The sequence below is a fragment of the Paramacrobiotus metropolitanus genome, unplaced genomic scaffold, assembly GCF_019649055.1.
Source record: "Paramacrobiotus metropolitanus isolate TYO unplaced genomic scaffold, Prichtersi_v1.0 Parri_scaffold0000004, whole genome shotgun sequence".
NCBI classification, from domain to species: domain Eukaryota; kingdom Metazoa; phylum Tardigrada; class Eutardigrada; order Parachela; family Macrobiotidae; genus Paramacrobiotus; species Paramacrobiotus metropolitanus.
The window spans coordinates 347,208-361,222 of NW_026570224.1; the positions used below are offsets into that span (position 1 = coordinate 347,208).

The following is a 14,015-nucleotide window of genomic DNA, read 5'->3' on the forward strand; positions in this document are numbered from 1 at the left end:
TATAAAAGTCAAATTTTATTTATGTAGTGGTGGTTAATTACTGTACCATTCTTCTTTCTAACTGTGGCAATACATTTGCTTTGATTTGGCAGTGCCAGCCCCAGGTCCCACAGTTCTAACTAATTACTTATCACACGGAAGTTTTGATGCTTTAGTTTTATTGTCCTTTAGCAATTTTGTAAGAAGAACATTGTATATATACAGAATCTTTGGTATAACAATTAATCCTTGTGAACGTTTAACAACGTTAGCACCGGTTAAAGCAAATCACCTTCTCACATACACTGTATGCACCATGCAGAACTCGTTCGTGGGACAGTAGATCATCAAGTATAATAACCAGAAATCACAAGGAGCGTATCAAACGCTACACTGACGAACCCATAGAAAGACTATCTATATGTTCAGAGCAGGTTGTACTGCTCCTTGATCTTAGGGGGCAAAAGCACAGTGTCAACAACTTGAATGATTCCGTTGGTAACCACGCCATCGAAGAAGATGATCTTAGCATCGTTCACCTCGACTTCGACTTCCGGCCGAGAGGGTCCGCGCTGGACATCTTCGTCACCTGGAAAATAATTAAATGTGGCTGAATTAGGGAAATAAAACCTAAGCAGACATCTGCAAGCTGATAGGATCTATGAATGGTAAGCTTTTACAAATCATTTCGCTTACCGCGGTGTCGGCGGATGTGGACAGTCAGGCTGTTGGCCTTGTTCAAAGTGGGCAAAACATCCATATCTCTGAAGCCACGGGCGAAGTAAGTGCGGTTAGCCAGGTGAAGATCCAAAACATCTATGCGCAATGTTGTGTATTAATTAAAATAGCAACCATTCCGACTCAATCGAAACCGGCTTACTGGTCAAAGCGGTTTTGTCCTTCAGGAGGGCTTCCCATACACCCGGAGGCAGACGCTTGAAAGCCTCCTCGGTGGGAGCGAACAAAGTCAGAGGTCCAGCTGTCGTTTGCAAAATAAAATTACCAAAGTGTTCTTACAAACGAAAATATTAACACGGAACCTACCACTCTTCAAGCTTTGGTCCAAACCGGCAACAATCAGACCGTTGTACAAGGTGCTGAAGTGAGTCGATTTGGAGATCACGTCATAGGCGCTGAAGAAAGGAATGCCCAAAATGACTTCATCGATGATGTGGACAACACCGTTGCTGGCGGCCTGATCGACGTGTCGGTGGCTAATACGGGCGGTCTGGATGATGCGGGACTGTAAGGCCGGCAAAAAAGTTAAATTCAGTCCTAATATCGCAAAATTTTTGATAAATCATTGTGCAATCAAATCAGAAAAACATTTTCAGTAACAACATACAGAATAATAGATAGTAATACTGTCTGTCCATTCTATTAAGGGCTCTTTTTAACCTATTTAGACCTGACTTGGAGGAAAAAATTTACTGGAAACAAATTGGCCGATTAGGTTTAAATTTATGTACTTAATTTAATTACCGCCTACCGGTATCCGTATAGTAGCCGGTGTATGCGCTTACCGTATAATTGATTGAAGTATGGTTGTACGCGTCATATCGAAGAGTCCAGTCCTTTTCCAGAGTCTTGTAGGTCTGATCGTTAACGAGATCCTTGATCATGAAAACTCCTTGGGCAACGTGGTATTTGAGGAGAGCAGCCAGCCTGTCGGGATGGCGAAGGAAGTAGAAATAAATATTCTTAGGCAGGCGGGCAAAAGCAGCGTTAGATGGGATGAACGCCGTAATGCTCTCTAAAAACACGGTAATAAGGCGTTGTACATATGCGATTTTTATTGTTCAATAGATCATTATAGCATATAGATGCATTTGCTCCTTAATAGTTAACAGCGTATTACACTTACGAGTGTTCTTGAAAGTATCAGCGGTCTTCGTGTAGTACGCAGCATGCACGAAGATGGTCGCTCCCAGCTGCTGGGCCACATCCAAAACGTTCTTAGGATCACCGAAGTTGGATGCACCAAAGTCCGCGGACATGCTTTCATCGGCATTCATGAAGAACGGCATGTTGAAGGTGTCTGGATCATCAGCGGCAGCCTTGTTGGCTTCCTCTTCGTACCAGCTCTCGGGCAGGATAGTCATGAAATCTGACTCTCGCTGCAGAGCAGCCACAGCTGCGACGAGCACGGCTAGGATAAGGAGCTTCATGGTTTGTGAGAGGTTACCACTTGCTGAGAGAAAAAATGAGATGAACTACGAATTCGTCCGAAAATTCGAATCTTTTATAGCACGGCCTACAGTCCCTGCACCGTTTATCAAGTGCGAGCTATACAAACGACAATAAACTTATCGTCAGCTGTTTGCTGTTTGTGAGTGTCGAACGGCTCAAGCGGTAGTGGGTTCTTTCCGCACAGTGCGGCTGCACCGAACCGGTTCAGCTACGGGATGCGAAAATTAAAAATCATGGTTAGGTAGCATGGGTGGCTTCCTCAGTTCCTCCAAATGGTTAATGCCTTAACAGAGAATCCAGTACCAGGATTTTCTTGTGTTAGTTATTTAATAGTATAAAGCATATTTAGTATAAAAAGTAACATAATAGCATAATAATTTAAATTATTTGATAATCAAAGAAAGCTGAGCCGCGGAACCGTTTAATTTCACCGGCCGGTGAAATGTTGGTTTTGCCGATCTTTGATAAGCTTTGTTTACCGTAATCGTCTTTAATGAGATCATAGTGTACGGTGCAAAGTTTACAAAACCTGCAACATCACGGTTAGTGTCAGTAAACAAGATATTTTATTGTTGACTAATTGTCACTTCATCGTATTCAACTTTGTTAGAATTCTTCCGTGCAGCGCTTCTAAACAAAGAGGAATGATGCATGTTTAGCACACAATTTGGACGCAGTGGCTAGCTCTGTCCCTGATATGTACTTGTATTACTTAAATAAATACGAGTACACTTGTCTAGTAAGTATATCAACGTGGTCTGCTGTGGTGCAACTACGTACTGCAATACAATCTATTTTTTGTGTATCTCACCATGGTCAGTCGAAAAAATGGGGACCGATAGTGCCAAAACTGCAACCAGAGTCGCTAGTACTCTAACATCACTTGGTTTGCACGTGATCGACTGCAGGGAAGCTGTTTTTGTTATTAACTACTTCGTTCAGCCATTATCTAATCAACCGGCTTCAGAAATTAATTTAAACCACAAAGCACCCTTGCTTCAGGAAAAGTCATGAGACGTTTTTGTATATACGGCTCTGTGACCTTTAGATTCGAGGGGTTATCGGCTTTTTTAGAGGATTAGCTTAATTACGTAGATATAATGGCCCGTGTGCGATAGTGGACCATTTTGCAATAAGCATTTTGCAATAAGTAACTACGCTACACCAGAGTCCAGGCATTTCCACTTTCCGCTGTTGCGAAACATAGAGCTACAGTGCACACCAACTTAACACATTAGCTAGTGGTGAGATTTCGTGATAATTTACGGCTGCTTTTATTGTTTTCCGTTTTGGGTTGCATTCACAGCAATTTGTATATACAATATCAACAATAAAAAAGAGCAAGACATCAACAATATTAACACAAACAGACTTATACGAAAATTTCGAAACCCAAAATATCCGTAACATATATGGCAGTGCATGGCTGCATGCAAGAAAAGTCTTTCCTTTTCAGAATATATTCTACGGTGGGAAGTGTACAGTGTAGCCGCCTCACCAGTGTGTAATCAAAAAGGAAATCATATAACATCAGAGACAGCTGTTATACCGTACAGATGAAAATTTTAGACCAATTGAAGCACATATTATGTGTGAGTGAAATGTCCAAAGGCTATTTTATTTTGGCTTTTTACGAAATGTATATGCAAAGAAGAAAATGTTTGTGCCATTTAGCGCGCGCCGCGCTTTTCCGCCAGTACGGAAGGTCGGGTTCACCAGCAGGTTTGCTCCACTACTTGACGACGGATCTTTAGTTTTTCCGCTAATTCTCCCATGAAATCTTTCTTAGGAGGACGAGAAAAATTTGGGACCGCTATAAATTGATTATCCGCTAGTAAATGGATTATTCTGATTAAGTTTCTTCTCATTGTATGCACTGTTCTCCTTGTTGAAATACTTATTCCACATTAGAACTATGTACATACGTAGATAATTATTTTGTTATTTATCATCGATACGAGGTATGATCGCGTGTCATAGCAAATTGCTACCTTTCTTATCCGGCTCGGTTTCCAAATTAGCTACCCTCGATTTGACATTTCCCTTGAGCTGACATGCCAAATCCTTAGCTTCCGTGATGACATCCCCATCAACGCCGCCATCGATGACAGCGGCATCCTTGCTACCGGCCTTTTCTTCGCATTCCAAGGCTATCCTGAACAGATTCTTCTCCGGTGCAAACTGTTTACGATCAGGCTGCACTTTCAAGCCCGACTTGGGCATGACGGCATGACGCTGGCTGGCATCTGGTGAACGCGGTCGATGCGCCATATGCGGAGCCGGCGGAGGTGGCGGAGGTGGAACAAAGGTCACTGAGTGACCGCTACTCGGTTTCGGATTGAGTGCTGATCGGTCGGGAAATGGCTTGACTGCTGCTTTGTCAAGGTCTCCATCCTGTGGGGTTTGTTCTTTCTTTAGGCCGGCTGAGCTTTTACCGTGCATTTCAGGCTGCTTTAAGGATGGTTTGCGAGGAGAATCAGTTTCTCTCATCGACGATTTGTATGGTTCTTTCAATGCTGGCTTCATTCGTGGCGATTCGCATTCGGGACTAACGCCTCGTAGAACACGATTGATTGGCTCGACAAACTGAAGGATATCCTCGTCAGTGTCAGATGCAGGGAGCGGTGTAATTTCTTCCGAATTCGGATCATCCTGGTGCTGAACATGCTGTCTAGGAATAGGTGGCAGCGGTGGATGTGCTGTGACCGGCGATCTGGGTGATGCCGGTAAATTTTTCTCATCGTCCTCAAAATACTCCGTCGGGGGCTCTAAAATGAAAACGGATTCATGAAAAATTTAAGACAGTTTTTTCGTAATCTGCAGACAGCAGCTAAGAATTTAAAATATCATGATTATCTTTGTGACAACAACATCATGAACATCATGATCGTCTTTATGATTCTGCTTTGCCGGTTTTAATAAAAAGAAAGATCAAGTTTCGCTTGCCTTACCATAGTGTGTAGCGTAAGGTGGCTGTTTAACGCCCAACTTGTCCAGATCATTTGTTGTGAAGCAATGAGCCAATCCATCCGTTAATTTAACAAAATATTTTACAACGTCATTGAGGCACCGGAACTTAGGATGCTACAATAAAGAAACGTAAAGCGCGTTAAAATTTCGCTGTTATTGGTTCTCAAGTTATCCGATACACGTTAACATCTCTAGTATTAACACGAACACAAATTATGTATCAATATTTATGCACTTAACACGTTTATACGGCCTTACCATTAGTACCACAACCAAAAGGGCTTTTTTTGTCACACGTTAATTGAAATGTTAAATCACAAACGTTGACGTACCCTTCCTTCCATTTTAATTTCGTAATAAAGCTCCAATGTGCTGTGTTTTCTGATAGGGCTGATTTCATAATGAAATATTTCAATGCTTCGATTTATTGTGCTCCGGAAAGACAGTGCATAGCTGTTTGGATACGATGTGCTCCTTCGCATCAAAACATTCCCGTACATGTCGCCCATAGTCAGCACTGCTTCCGCCATTTCTCGCGAAACGTTTTCGAAGAAATAACTATTAAAAACATTACGGTACAGCTACAATCGGTCGTACTCTGTTGTACTTCTCTGCGCTCTAACGAACTACACAATCTATAATTATTAATTTAACGAATCAAGTACAACTCAACTGCAAAGCAACTGTAAATTCTAATAATAGTTACAGATTTCTGAAATTAGCTTACGAACGTCTTCATCATTGCGATAACTTACCTCGGAATACCTTTGCTACCATCTTTATAAAATTTGTGGCCAGCTTCCTTTGTAGCATTGGCTGCGGGATGGGGATGCAGACTTTTGGATTTGTGCGCGGACACTTTTCCGCCATGCCGGCGACTATGGGAAGACGGGTCATCGGAGCTGGAAGACGACACTCTGGGTGTTGACGTTAGAGACCTTTCCGACCGGCGCTTTTTTTCTGTTTCAATCATTTTCTCGATCTGCACAATCTGGCCAGGCAACAAGATCACATCCGAATCTTTTGGATGAATTCCGTCAACCAGGGCCAAAATGTACGTCTTCCACAGGTTACGCACATCCACGGATTTACACTAAAGATTATAATCGCAATAAGCAAAATTAAGAAAATAGAAGTATTTGCGGACCCAATATAGCGGTTGGATTTCTTAAGAATTATAAACGGGTAGCATGACCCGGTGACTGCATTTCAAAAATAAAGTCGTAGATACACAGATGTTAACCAGCACTGAGTTCGCAAAAACGTAAACACACTATCTGCTAGGCTGGTGTAAGCCACAAGTAACTATGCAACTTTTACACCAATAATCTGTTGCACATGATTTTTCAAAATTTGGCTCGATGAAATCATACTTTGAATTCATGTTTAGTGTAGAAAGACTCATCGAATTCCACTGCCCGACCGTGACCTGAGCTGCCAACATGTAGCTCGAATTTCACCATTTGACTGGTACTCGGCATGTCGGAGGGACTGTTGTTGCCGTTGCTGACATCTCCATTGCTGTCGTCCTGCTGGATGTGAAATCGGACTCCTTTGTCTAACCGGACTGTGGCTATGATCTACCAACATACAATGGAAGTGACCCAATGTAGTCGCACATACAGAGTACAATTCCAGCTTACGTACTAGTTTACAAAAAAAACCTGCATTTTATAACGTTTCCACATTGCACATAATGAATGCACTTTAACGCAATACAGTATTAACCATCAGTAGCAATACACAATAAACAACTTTTGTAAATCTTGTCTGCGATGTATAGAATCATGCTTTTCTACCTGTATAGTATGCACGGCATATAATGCAAAATTTAGTTTTTCTGCTACGTACAATGTTATAATGATTAGATTTTAGGAAGTCAACAACGTTAACACTTATACACTACTACTTATTGTGCTACATCGGTTTACGTAAATTCTGCACGGAATATTAGCGCATGCATTAATTTTCTAAGTGAATTTTACCAAAGCTCACGCGTACATGATGTTTCAAAGCTTGCATGACTGTTAGATGCGTATGATTCGCAAGAGCGGTTTGACTAATGAACAATTAAAGAAACTTTACTACATGCAAACTGTAATTATCTTGGTTGAGTTCTTCACTTGTAAGCTCTGTATACGTGCAGGGCGTACAATGGATCGACAGACAAAGTCAAGCCGGCTTTGAACCTTAAAATAGCTACTAAAATACCTTTTTATCCATCTGAAGCCGATTAAACATTAATTGCCTGCACGAGACGTAAGTAACTATTGGCTGTAAAATATGCCGCACAACACAACGTGCAGGTGTACGTTCCGCTTATCATTACAATACTTCTACTGCTAATACAAAATTTGCCGTCAAAGTTTTGAAAGTGTTTTACAAAATATGGGCAGTGAATTAAGACATTTTTTACAGCTATGCTTGCGCATTACAAACGTGCATCAATACTTCTACATCTTGTCGATAAACCAATCAAGCAACAATTTATCATCAATACGCGGAGCCGGCACAAATAGCAATAAGACTCACATTTTCCAAGTGTTTCCGGTCCCTAATGGAGATATGGGTCGATCGTAACAAAGCAAGACAGTCTTTATACTTCTAAAAAACAGGACCGCTTTATTTTAAAATACATTAAAATCAATTACAAATATATAAATACAGAGTAATTCTATTGTACTATGTTATTTGCCGATAATTAAACTGTTATCTACACTGTCCACTACCAAAGCAAAAACATCAAGCAATAAAAGAAATAAAAGAATGCACTTGTAATCGTACCGTATGTAATCTAATAACATATTGTATTATACGAGTATCTTCAATCTATTGTTAGATTGTTAGATCGCAATGTGGCTTCTGTTGTTAGATCGCAATGTGGATAAGGTAACAGTAAGGTAATTAGGTAATAATTGTTGCGTCCAAACCTGCTGCACAGGTATATTGATTACTGTATTAAATTCAAGCATACAACGTCTTTTGCATTTTAATTACTAATTTCACTCACTCCATTCAACTTGAACTTCAACGCTCCGTAGAAGTGGACATCCGGTTGTTCCAATAGACTGCGATGTTTTATTCCAGCACGTGAAATAGTAAAATCATGCTTTTTCCTTCGTAATATCCTCATATCTGTGCCGCAATTTTTGCCGCAGGATTGTCAAAAACTTTCCATATTTAATATGTTTATCGTTGCCACATTACCCAGCAAAGAGAATTATCTGTTTATTTTTTACTGGGATTTACTGGGCAAACCAATTACCCATAATAAATTTATTTAAAAATTTAATCATTGTTCGATAGCCTGAGATAGTGACATCTGACTGAAACGCAAGCAGTTACTAATTACAAAGAACGGAAGTTACATTCTTTGAAGCGCACACTGACACAAGCGCGTCTTCAGAAGCTGCTACAGTTTTGTTGCGGATGGCTGGTCAGTGGAAGTTCATTGTCAAGAACCTTACATGACCAGACAGCAATAGACAAATAAAGATCAGCTGCGGAATTTGTATTTCCAGTCTGTGGAACATAAAATTTGCTACAAGCTGTCGCACACGTTGCATATGGCACGAAATAATCATTAACGACTACATATTAAAATTTCCTAAGGTCGAACCTATGCATATGAGAAAGGTTATAAGCCTAGGATATGCAGCTTTTGCGAGTATGTATTTGTACATAACATGTCTCACTCACTCTTACTAATTCGTAACGTAACGCCCGATTTAAGATTTCGACATTAAAATAGTTTGTTACTTTATTAGTGAGTTCGTTTGGAAAATAAATTACGCGCTGAATACATACGTATATACGTTCAAATAACAGCTAACACTGAGAGCAACATGAGACTTTTTTGCAGATAATGGACTCGAGGGTCACAGTAGCAACGTTAGTGGTATTGTTTATGAACTATGGCGTAAAACCATACAAAAGCAATAACTGTTCCGAAACTTTTGCACGAGCGCTTCGATACTGAATTTTAGCGTGTCATCCCTACGAGCGCCAGCAGAATTAGACGTTCACCGCTGTTGAGTGCTCGTCGATACACAAAGTTATAAAACGTTTTTGACGGCTCACTAACTGAGATTATAAGGTTATTTTATCATAAAAAAGTAACGAGAGGGGTATGGATACATCACACGTACCATATCTTATATAAAAGTGCTACTGCATAATTTTTTTTTGCGTGTTCCCTTCTGCGTAATTGGCATACAATTCAAACAAACACTATGGATCACAGTCTGACATATTTTCTTTGGCGTTTATGTTTGTTCGTGTTATATTCTAAAAGCTTGCTTACGGTTGCATCTTCAACCGGACTGAACATTGTTTATATTCTCGCTGATGATTTGGTAAAACAACTATGAGAGTGGCCTTAGGAACGCGCCGCAACAAATCTTGAGCTGTTTGGTTTGGGATAGTCAGCAGAAATATATTAATTTTGCCTTTTAGGGTTTCAATGACCTGAGCTACCTAGGATCAACCCAGATCCTCACCCCCAATATTGACCGCTTAGCCCGCGAAGGAGTGATTTTTGCGCGGCATTATTCGCAGAGCTTGTGCTCCCCTAGCCGAGCATCTCTACTAACCGGCAAATATCCCATGCATCTAGGTAGAACGTTTTCTTAAATCTGGATGAGCAAAGTTAATTTGTAATTATACAAGTGTTTTGGTTTGTGTTTTTAGGAATGCAGAACGGCGTTATCAAAGAAGGCGAGCCTTGGGGATTAGATTTAAATGAGCGCACACTTCCGCAGTTATTGAAAAAACTAGGCTACTCAACATACGGTATCGGAAAGGTTAAGATGACCACACTCACACTATCAAGTGGTTCGCATGTGGAGACCTGCAGTGTAAGGTTTTAATTAATAAAATGTAAAGCTGTTTCATTTTAGTGGCACCTGGGACATCATAAACTTGATTATTATCCAGGTAAATTGATTTCAGTATTTCGAAGATAGATTTAACAGCGCTTTCTACGTACCAATCTTGACCCCAACTTGTTTTTTGCTGGTGTAGTACGAAGAGGATTCGACTCATGGTTTGGATTCATGGGAGCAGATATCGATTATTTTAACTACACAACCGGATATGTATGCTCCTGTAAAAAAAGATCTGCTTAGTGCATAACGAAAACTTCACTACTCTGGAGGCCTTTTACACAATGTTCTGCTGTTTCTGTCTACATATTATATTACTAGTAATTTTAACAATATCCCACTTTTATTTTAACAATAATTTCAGTACATAATCATAAATTATTGTACCATATAGTACGTTTTAAACCAATTTTTTAATTCATCCAGCCCGGTCTTTTCAATGGAGAAATGGGACGCGACATGGTCCGCAACACAGAGCCAGTATTAAATATCACCGGGATGTACAGCACCGATTTATTCGCCGAAGAAGCTGAAAAAGTGATCCTACAGGCTGAAAACAATGTTGTAAGATAAACTACCTGTATGGCTGCACGCCAAGCCGATGATACCGCTTTTTCCGTTACTTACCATTAGTGTGCAGTGACTGCATAGTGTACATATAAAATTATACGATATACAATACACGTATAAATTCTTCATTTGATTGCATTTACTGAGTGGTGCTCGTTGATTTGCATATTCAAAAATATATTATACTTAAAGTATAGATAAGTATAATTGCACATATGTATTGTACTAGAGTAGTACTACCGCCCTACCATTTATTTAAATACTACTACGTATTGTAGTACTGTACTCGTATAGCGTATATATACTATATAATTGCAAATTTAAATTTTAATTGACAGCCTTATTTCATCTACTTTGCACCTAACGCGCCACATGTAGCTACCTATCGAGAGCCATTCCAAGCGACTCCGCAGTATCTTTTGCGCCCTGGAATACAGGAAATAACCGACAGCAATCGACAAAACTATGCCGGTATGTGTACATGTAGAGAAAAATTTATTTTTGTTGAAATGAGTTCTTAAGCCAAACATTAAAAATCGGGAAGATAAAAATTTTACCAGGAGATACACAATGCCGTTCAGCGGTCTATGTTTTGGCATTCAAACGTCAGCACTACGTCAACCTAACAGCACTACTACGAGACTACGAGTACTAACTGTCTGTACGAGCAGTAGTTTCTGGCAGGAGAAATGATTGTTTTAATCTGTGTAATTGCACTAGCAATGGTTTCTGGGTTGGATAATGCGGTCGGGAGGATTCACGCGGCTTTGACTTCCAAAAACCAATTACAAAACACAATAATCGTTTTTGCTTCGGACAACGGAGGACAGATTCCTCAACAAGTCATCCCCATACAACCGATCGGAGCGGCAAACAACTGGCCATTTCGCGGCGGAAAAGGCATGTACTTTGAGGGAGGCATACATACACCAGCGTTTGTCTGGCTGCCGGCAAAGCTCAGAAACAACATCGAACCGATTAACGATGACCTTTTCCATATAAGCGACTGGCTTCCGACGCTCTACGAAGCGGCTGGAGGACGTGAAGATTCGTCAGAAGACATTGATGGCAAAAGTCAATGGAAACAAATTTTAGGTCACAATGATCAACCAGCTCGTACAGACATTTTGATTAATGTCGACGAAGTAGCTGGTCAAGCGGTACTAGTAACTAGCAACTGGAAACTGCTAATTGGTCCTGATAAATTTCTGCAAAAGGGAGAAATAAAATGGTGAGTGTTATTTTCCATGAAAAAATTCACTAAACAGTGCGAAACATGATTGAAAAGGCAGTATATGATTTATGAACATGTCGTACTCGTTGTAGGTATCGTCCTCCTGGTACTTCTGATACTTTTCCCCGGCGGCAAGAATCCAACGCTTCCATTAAGTGTGCGCCAGCGGCACTAACAGAAAAACGATCGTGCGACGGTACAGTGAGATACTGCCTTTACGATTTGACGAACGATCCATGTGAAACGGACAACGTCGCAAATGAGCAACCGGGAATTATGACGCAGCTATTAGGGACAATTGCCCAGTACAGCAAAAGTGCCATAGCCGGCCGGCAGAAACCGTTTGACGCCCGAGCCGATCCCAAATTGCACAACGGAATGTGGACAGCCTGGGATGATAGTAACCCGTGAATTAACACCTGGATAATCCACCTACTGTCCGCTGTCCACACACAGATTTCGAACAATAAAATTTACCATAATATTAATATTTCGTATACTGAAAATGCTAGTAAGGAGCTAACAAAACTCACAGGCCACAGCAATTGTCGTTCAAAGTATTTATTTTCTCATTTATGACAACCGACCATCGTTTACGGTCTGTACCGATCAAGTACAGTAACTGCAGGGCGCCGAATGTAACTGCAGCAGAAGCTACGATCGAAAATGGCAATACACAGAAGTTTGGAATTAATGGAAGATTTCCGAACGTAATTCTAACAAGAAACAAATGGTAAAGTTCTGTAAGTTTAATCTGGAAACACAAATCTGGTAAAACACTATATTTTGACAAAAATACAGTGCACAATGCATCATATAGAATCGTTCAAGCATACGAGTAGTGCATGTAGGGTATAGGTTAATAAATAAAGCTATACTGTACTGTAACTACTGTTATAAGTTAACCACCTACAAAATATGTGCTATGATTGTGCTTTGGACGTGAAATACGGCGACTGACTGACTACAAATTCCAGTCGCGCGATAAAAAACTGACTGTCGATCATTCTGCCACGGGCAGGAACCAGTACATTGCGGCATACGGTTTCCACATAAGCCTGCAAGAAACAAATTAATAAGGTTCAGAATAAGCATACTGTAGCAGGCAGTAGCTGAAAACACCGGTCAGAGACAAAATATTTACAAGAACTCTAGCGCAAATTTTAAGGGAGGATATAAAAAATCGCTACGAATACTGATTTTCCTGCACATAAATCTTTCGTTTTTCTGCTGCGTTTTTGCTTACCACATATATAGAATTAAGAAGCTCTTTGAGGGAAACAGCAGCGAGATCAGACATCATCACAAATTTCAACGATGTAGGCGACTCGAAAAAATGCAGACGATATTTGTCCGTGGCATACGACTGGAATCCATCTTTCCTAAAAGAGGAATTTTGTTATTCGGCATCAGCCAGGACACCTATCAAAAATGCCTGCGCAGGTTTACGTTAAAGTACTGTACTTATAATGATCAAATACTGAAAAAAAACATCCAAAACACATCCAAAATCGTTAGTGTCATTAGTATTACCATCTGTATTAATGATCTTACAGTTAGAACGCGCGTTAAATGTATCCAAAACAGCAGCTGCATTTCCTCTGAATACCGCTAGCCTTAAACGTTTCCTTACTTTTTAATAACATTCAAATTAAAAGAGGAATTCAAAACTGCCAAACGAAATCCAAGATACGATATGTATAAATTATAATGTACATAGCCCATAGGCTCCATAGCCTATTTATGCATGAAAGACTTTCCACCGGGTAGTACTCACATTTCTGTGGGAGAAATTCTGGATACAAAGGACTTTATAGATGCGATTAAACCATACATCAACTTGAACTCCTGCAAAGACCGATACGTAAGTGATCGTTTCGAAAACCAAGACTACCAGAGATGTTTACGGACCTCCTCCTTTGCCATTTTCAAGTGACGCTTGCGAGCCCATTCCTTGTAGAAAATGCAGCAGCCATTGGGATCAAAAATATATAAGGTATAGATCATTGTAAATACTTGGTGAAATTTTAAAAAATACCCTACGCCAGCGGAAGTGGTCAGGATCTTCCGTTCTTGACAAGTAAATATTCATTATCCCAGAAAATATGGATCTGTCAGTAATCCACATTTGTGCAAGTACTAGTAGTTTTTGCAAATTTACCACAGCGACTAGCTGTGCCTAGTGCGCA

The 14,015-nt window shown here is 40.3% G+C and overlaps 4 protein-coding genes across 6 annotated transcripts; 1 reads left to right on the top strand and 3 right to left on the bottom strand.

Moving 5' to 3' along the window:
- Window positions 1–141: 141 nt before the first annotated feature.
- Window positions 142–2,277, bottom strand: LOC129602606 (periostin-like). The gene is made up of 6 exons (XM_055501678.1): window positions 1,844–2,277; window positions 1,503–1,732; window positions 1,024–1,222; window positions 860–958; window positions 676–795; window positions 142–568 (listed from the first exon to the last, which is right to left on the bottom strand). Exons 1-6 carry the CDS (start codon window positions 2,145–2,147, stop codon window positions 405–407), a joined length of 1,116 nt encoding a protein of 371 aa, XP_055357653.1. The 5' UTR covers window positions 2,148–2,277; the 3' UTR covers window positions 142–404.
- Window positions 2,278–3,468: 1,191 nt separating this feature from the next.
- LOC129602296 (uncharacterized) lies at window positions 3,469–10,718 on the bottom strand. Of its 3 annotated transcripts, none has more exons than XM_055501311.1 (8): window positions 8,150–10,718; window positions 7,672–7,743; window positions 6,513–6,719; window positions 5,895–6,232; window positions 5,472–5,697; window positions 5,121–5,253; window positions 4,161–4,937; window positions 3,469–3,949 (listed from the first exon to the last, which is right to left on the bottom strand). In XM_055501311.1, exons 1-8 carry the CDS (start codon window positions 8,270–8,272, stop codon window positions 3,882–3,884), a joined length of 1,944 nt encoding a protein of 647 aa, XP_055357286.1. In that variant the 5' UTR covers window positions 8,273–10,718; the 3' UTR covers window positions 3,469–3,881. The 3 variants fall into 3 exon arrangements, with proteins under 3 accessions (XP_055357286.1, XP_055357279.1, XP_055357272.1); XM_055501304.1 differs by having other exon boundaries at window positions 3,469–3,982; XM_055501297.1 differs by having other exon boundaries at window positions 3,469–4,000.
- LOC129602320 (arylsulfatase J-like) lies at window positions 9,342–12,486 on the top strand. The gene is made up of 9 exons (XM_055501322.1): window positions 9,342–9,494; window positions 9,595–9,754; window positions 9,829–9,941; window positions 10,038–10,074; window positions 10,162–10,235; window positions 10,449–10,586; window positions 10,931–11,063; window positions 11,313–11,823; window positions 11,919–12,486. Exons 1-9 carry the CDS (start codon window positions 9,372–9,374, stop codon window positions 12,235–12,237), a joined length of 1,608 nt encoding a protein of 535 aa, XP_055357297.1. The 5' UTR covers window positions 9,342–9,371; the 3' UTR covers window positions 12,238–12,486.
- Window positions 10,912–13,974, bottom strand: LOC129602341 (trafficking protein particle complex subunit 1-like). The gene is made up of 5 exons (XM_055501341.1): window positions 13,738–13,974; window positions 13,604–13,674; window positions 13,073–13,208; window positions 11,910–12,884; window positions 10,912–11,800 (listed from the first exon to the last, which is right to left on the bottom strand). The coding sequence occupies exons 1-4, from the start codon at window positions 13,831–13,833 to the stop codon at window positions 12,750–12,752; spliced, it is 438 nt and encodes a 145-aa protein (XP_055357316.1). The 5' UTR covers window positions 13,834–13,974; the 3' UTR covers window positions 10,912–11,800; window positions 11,910–12,749.
- Between the last annotated feature and the right edge of the window lie 41 nt (window positions 13,975–14,015).

Bases quoted from the DNA above. Each gene is read 5' to 3' on its own strand.
- LOC129602320 (XM_055501322.1), top strand. From the start codon at position 9,372: ATGGATCACAGTCTGACATATTTTCTTTGGCGTTTATGTTTGTTCGTG. The intron at 10,236-10,448 runs GTATGCTCCTGT...TAATTCATCCAG, and splicing joins TTAACTACACAACCGGATAT to CCCGGTCTTTTCAATGGAGA. The intron at 11,064-11,312 runs GTATGTGTACAT...TAATTGCACTAG, and splicing joins CAATCGACAAAACTATGCCG to CAATGGTTTCTGGGTTGGAT.
- LOC129602296 (XM_055501297.1), bottom strand. From the start codon at position 8,272: ATGAGGATATTACGAAGGAAAAAGCATGATTTTACTATTTCACGTGCT. The intron at 5,698-5,894 runs GTAAGTTATCGC...TGTTTTTAATAG, and splicing joins GGTAGCAAAGGTATTCCGAG to TTATTTCTTCGAAAACGTTT. The intron at 4,001-4,160 runs GTAGCAATTTGC...TCCATTTACTAG, and splicing joins AACCGAGCCGGATAAGAAAG to CGGATAATCAATTTATAGCG.
- LOC129602606 (XM_055501678.1), bottom strand. From the start codon at position 2,147: ATGAAGCTCCTTATCCTAGCCGTGCTCGTCGCAGCTGTGGCTGCTCTG. The intron at 959-1,023 runs GTAGGTTCCGTG...TGCAAACGACAG, and splicing joins GGACCAAAGCTTGAAGAGTG to CTGGACCTCTGACTTTGTTC. The intron at 569-675 runs GTAAGCGAAATG...ATTATTTTCCAG, and splicing joins CCACATCCGCCGACACCGCG to GTGACGAAGATGTCCAGCGC.
- LOC129602341 (XM_055501341.1), bottom strand. From the start codon at position 13,833: ATGATCTATACCTTATATATTTTTGATCCCAATGGCTGCTGCATTTTC. The intron at 13,209-13,603 runs GTGAGTACTACC...TTCCTCTTTTAG, and splicing joins AGAATTTCTCCCACAGAAAT to GAAAGATGGATTCCAGTCGT. The intron at 12,885-13,072 runs GTAAGCAAAAAC...TGTTTCTTGCAG, and splicing joins TTCTTAATTCTATATATGTG to GCTTATGTGGAAACCGTATG.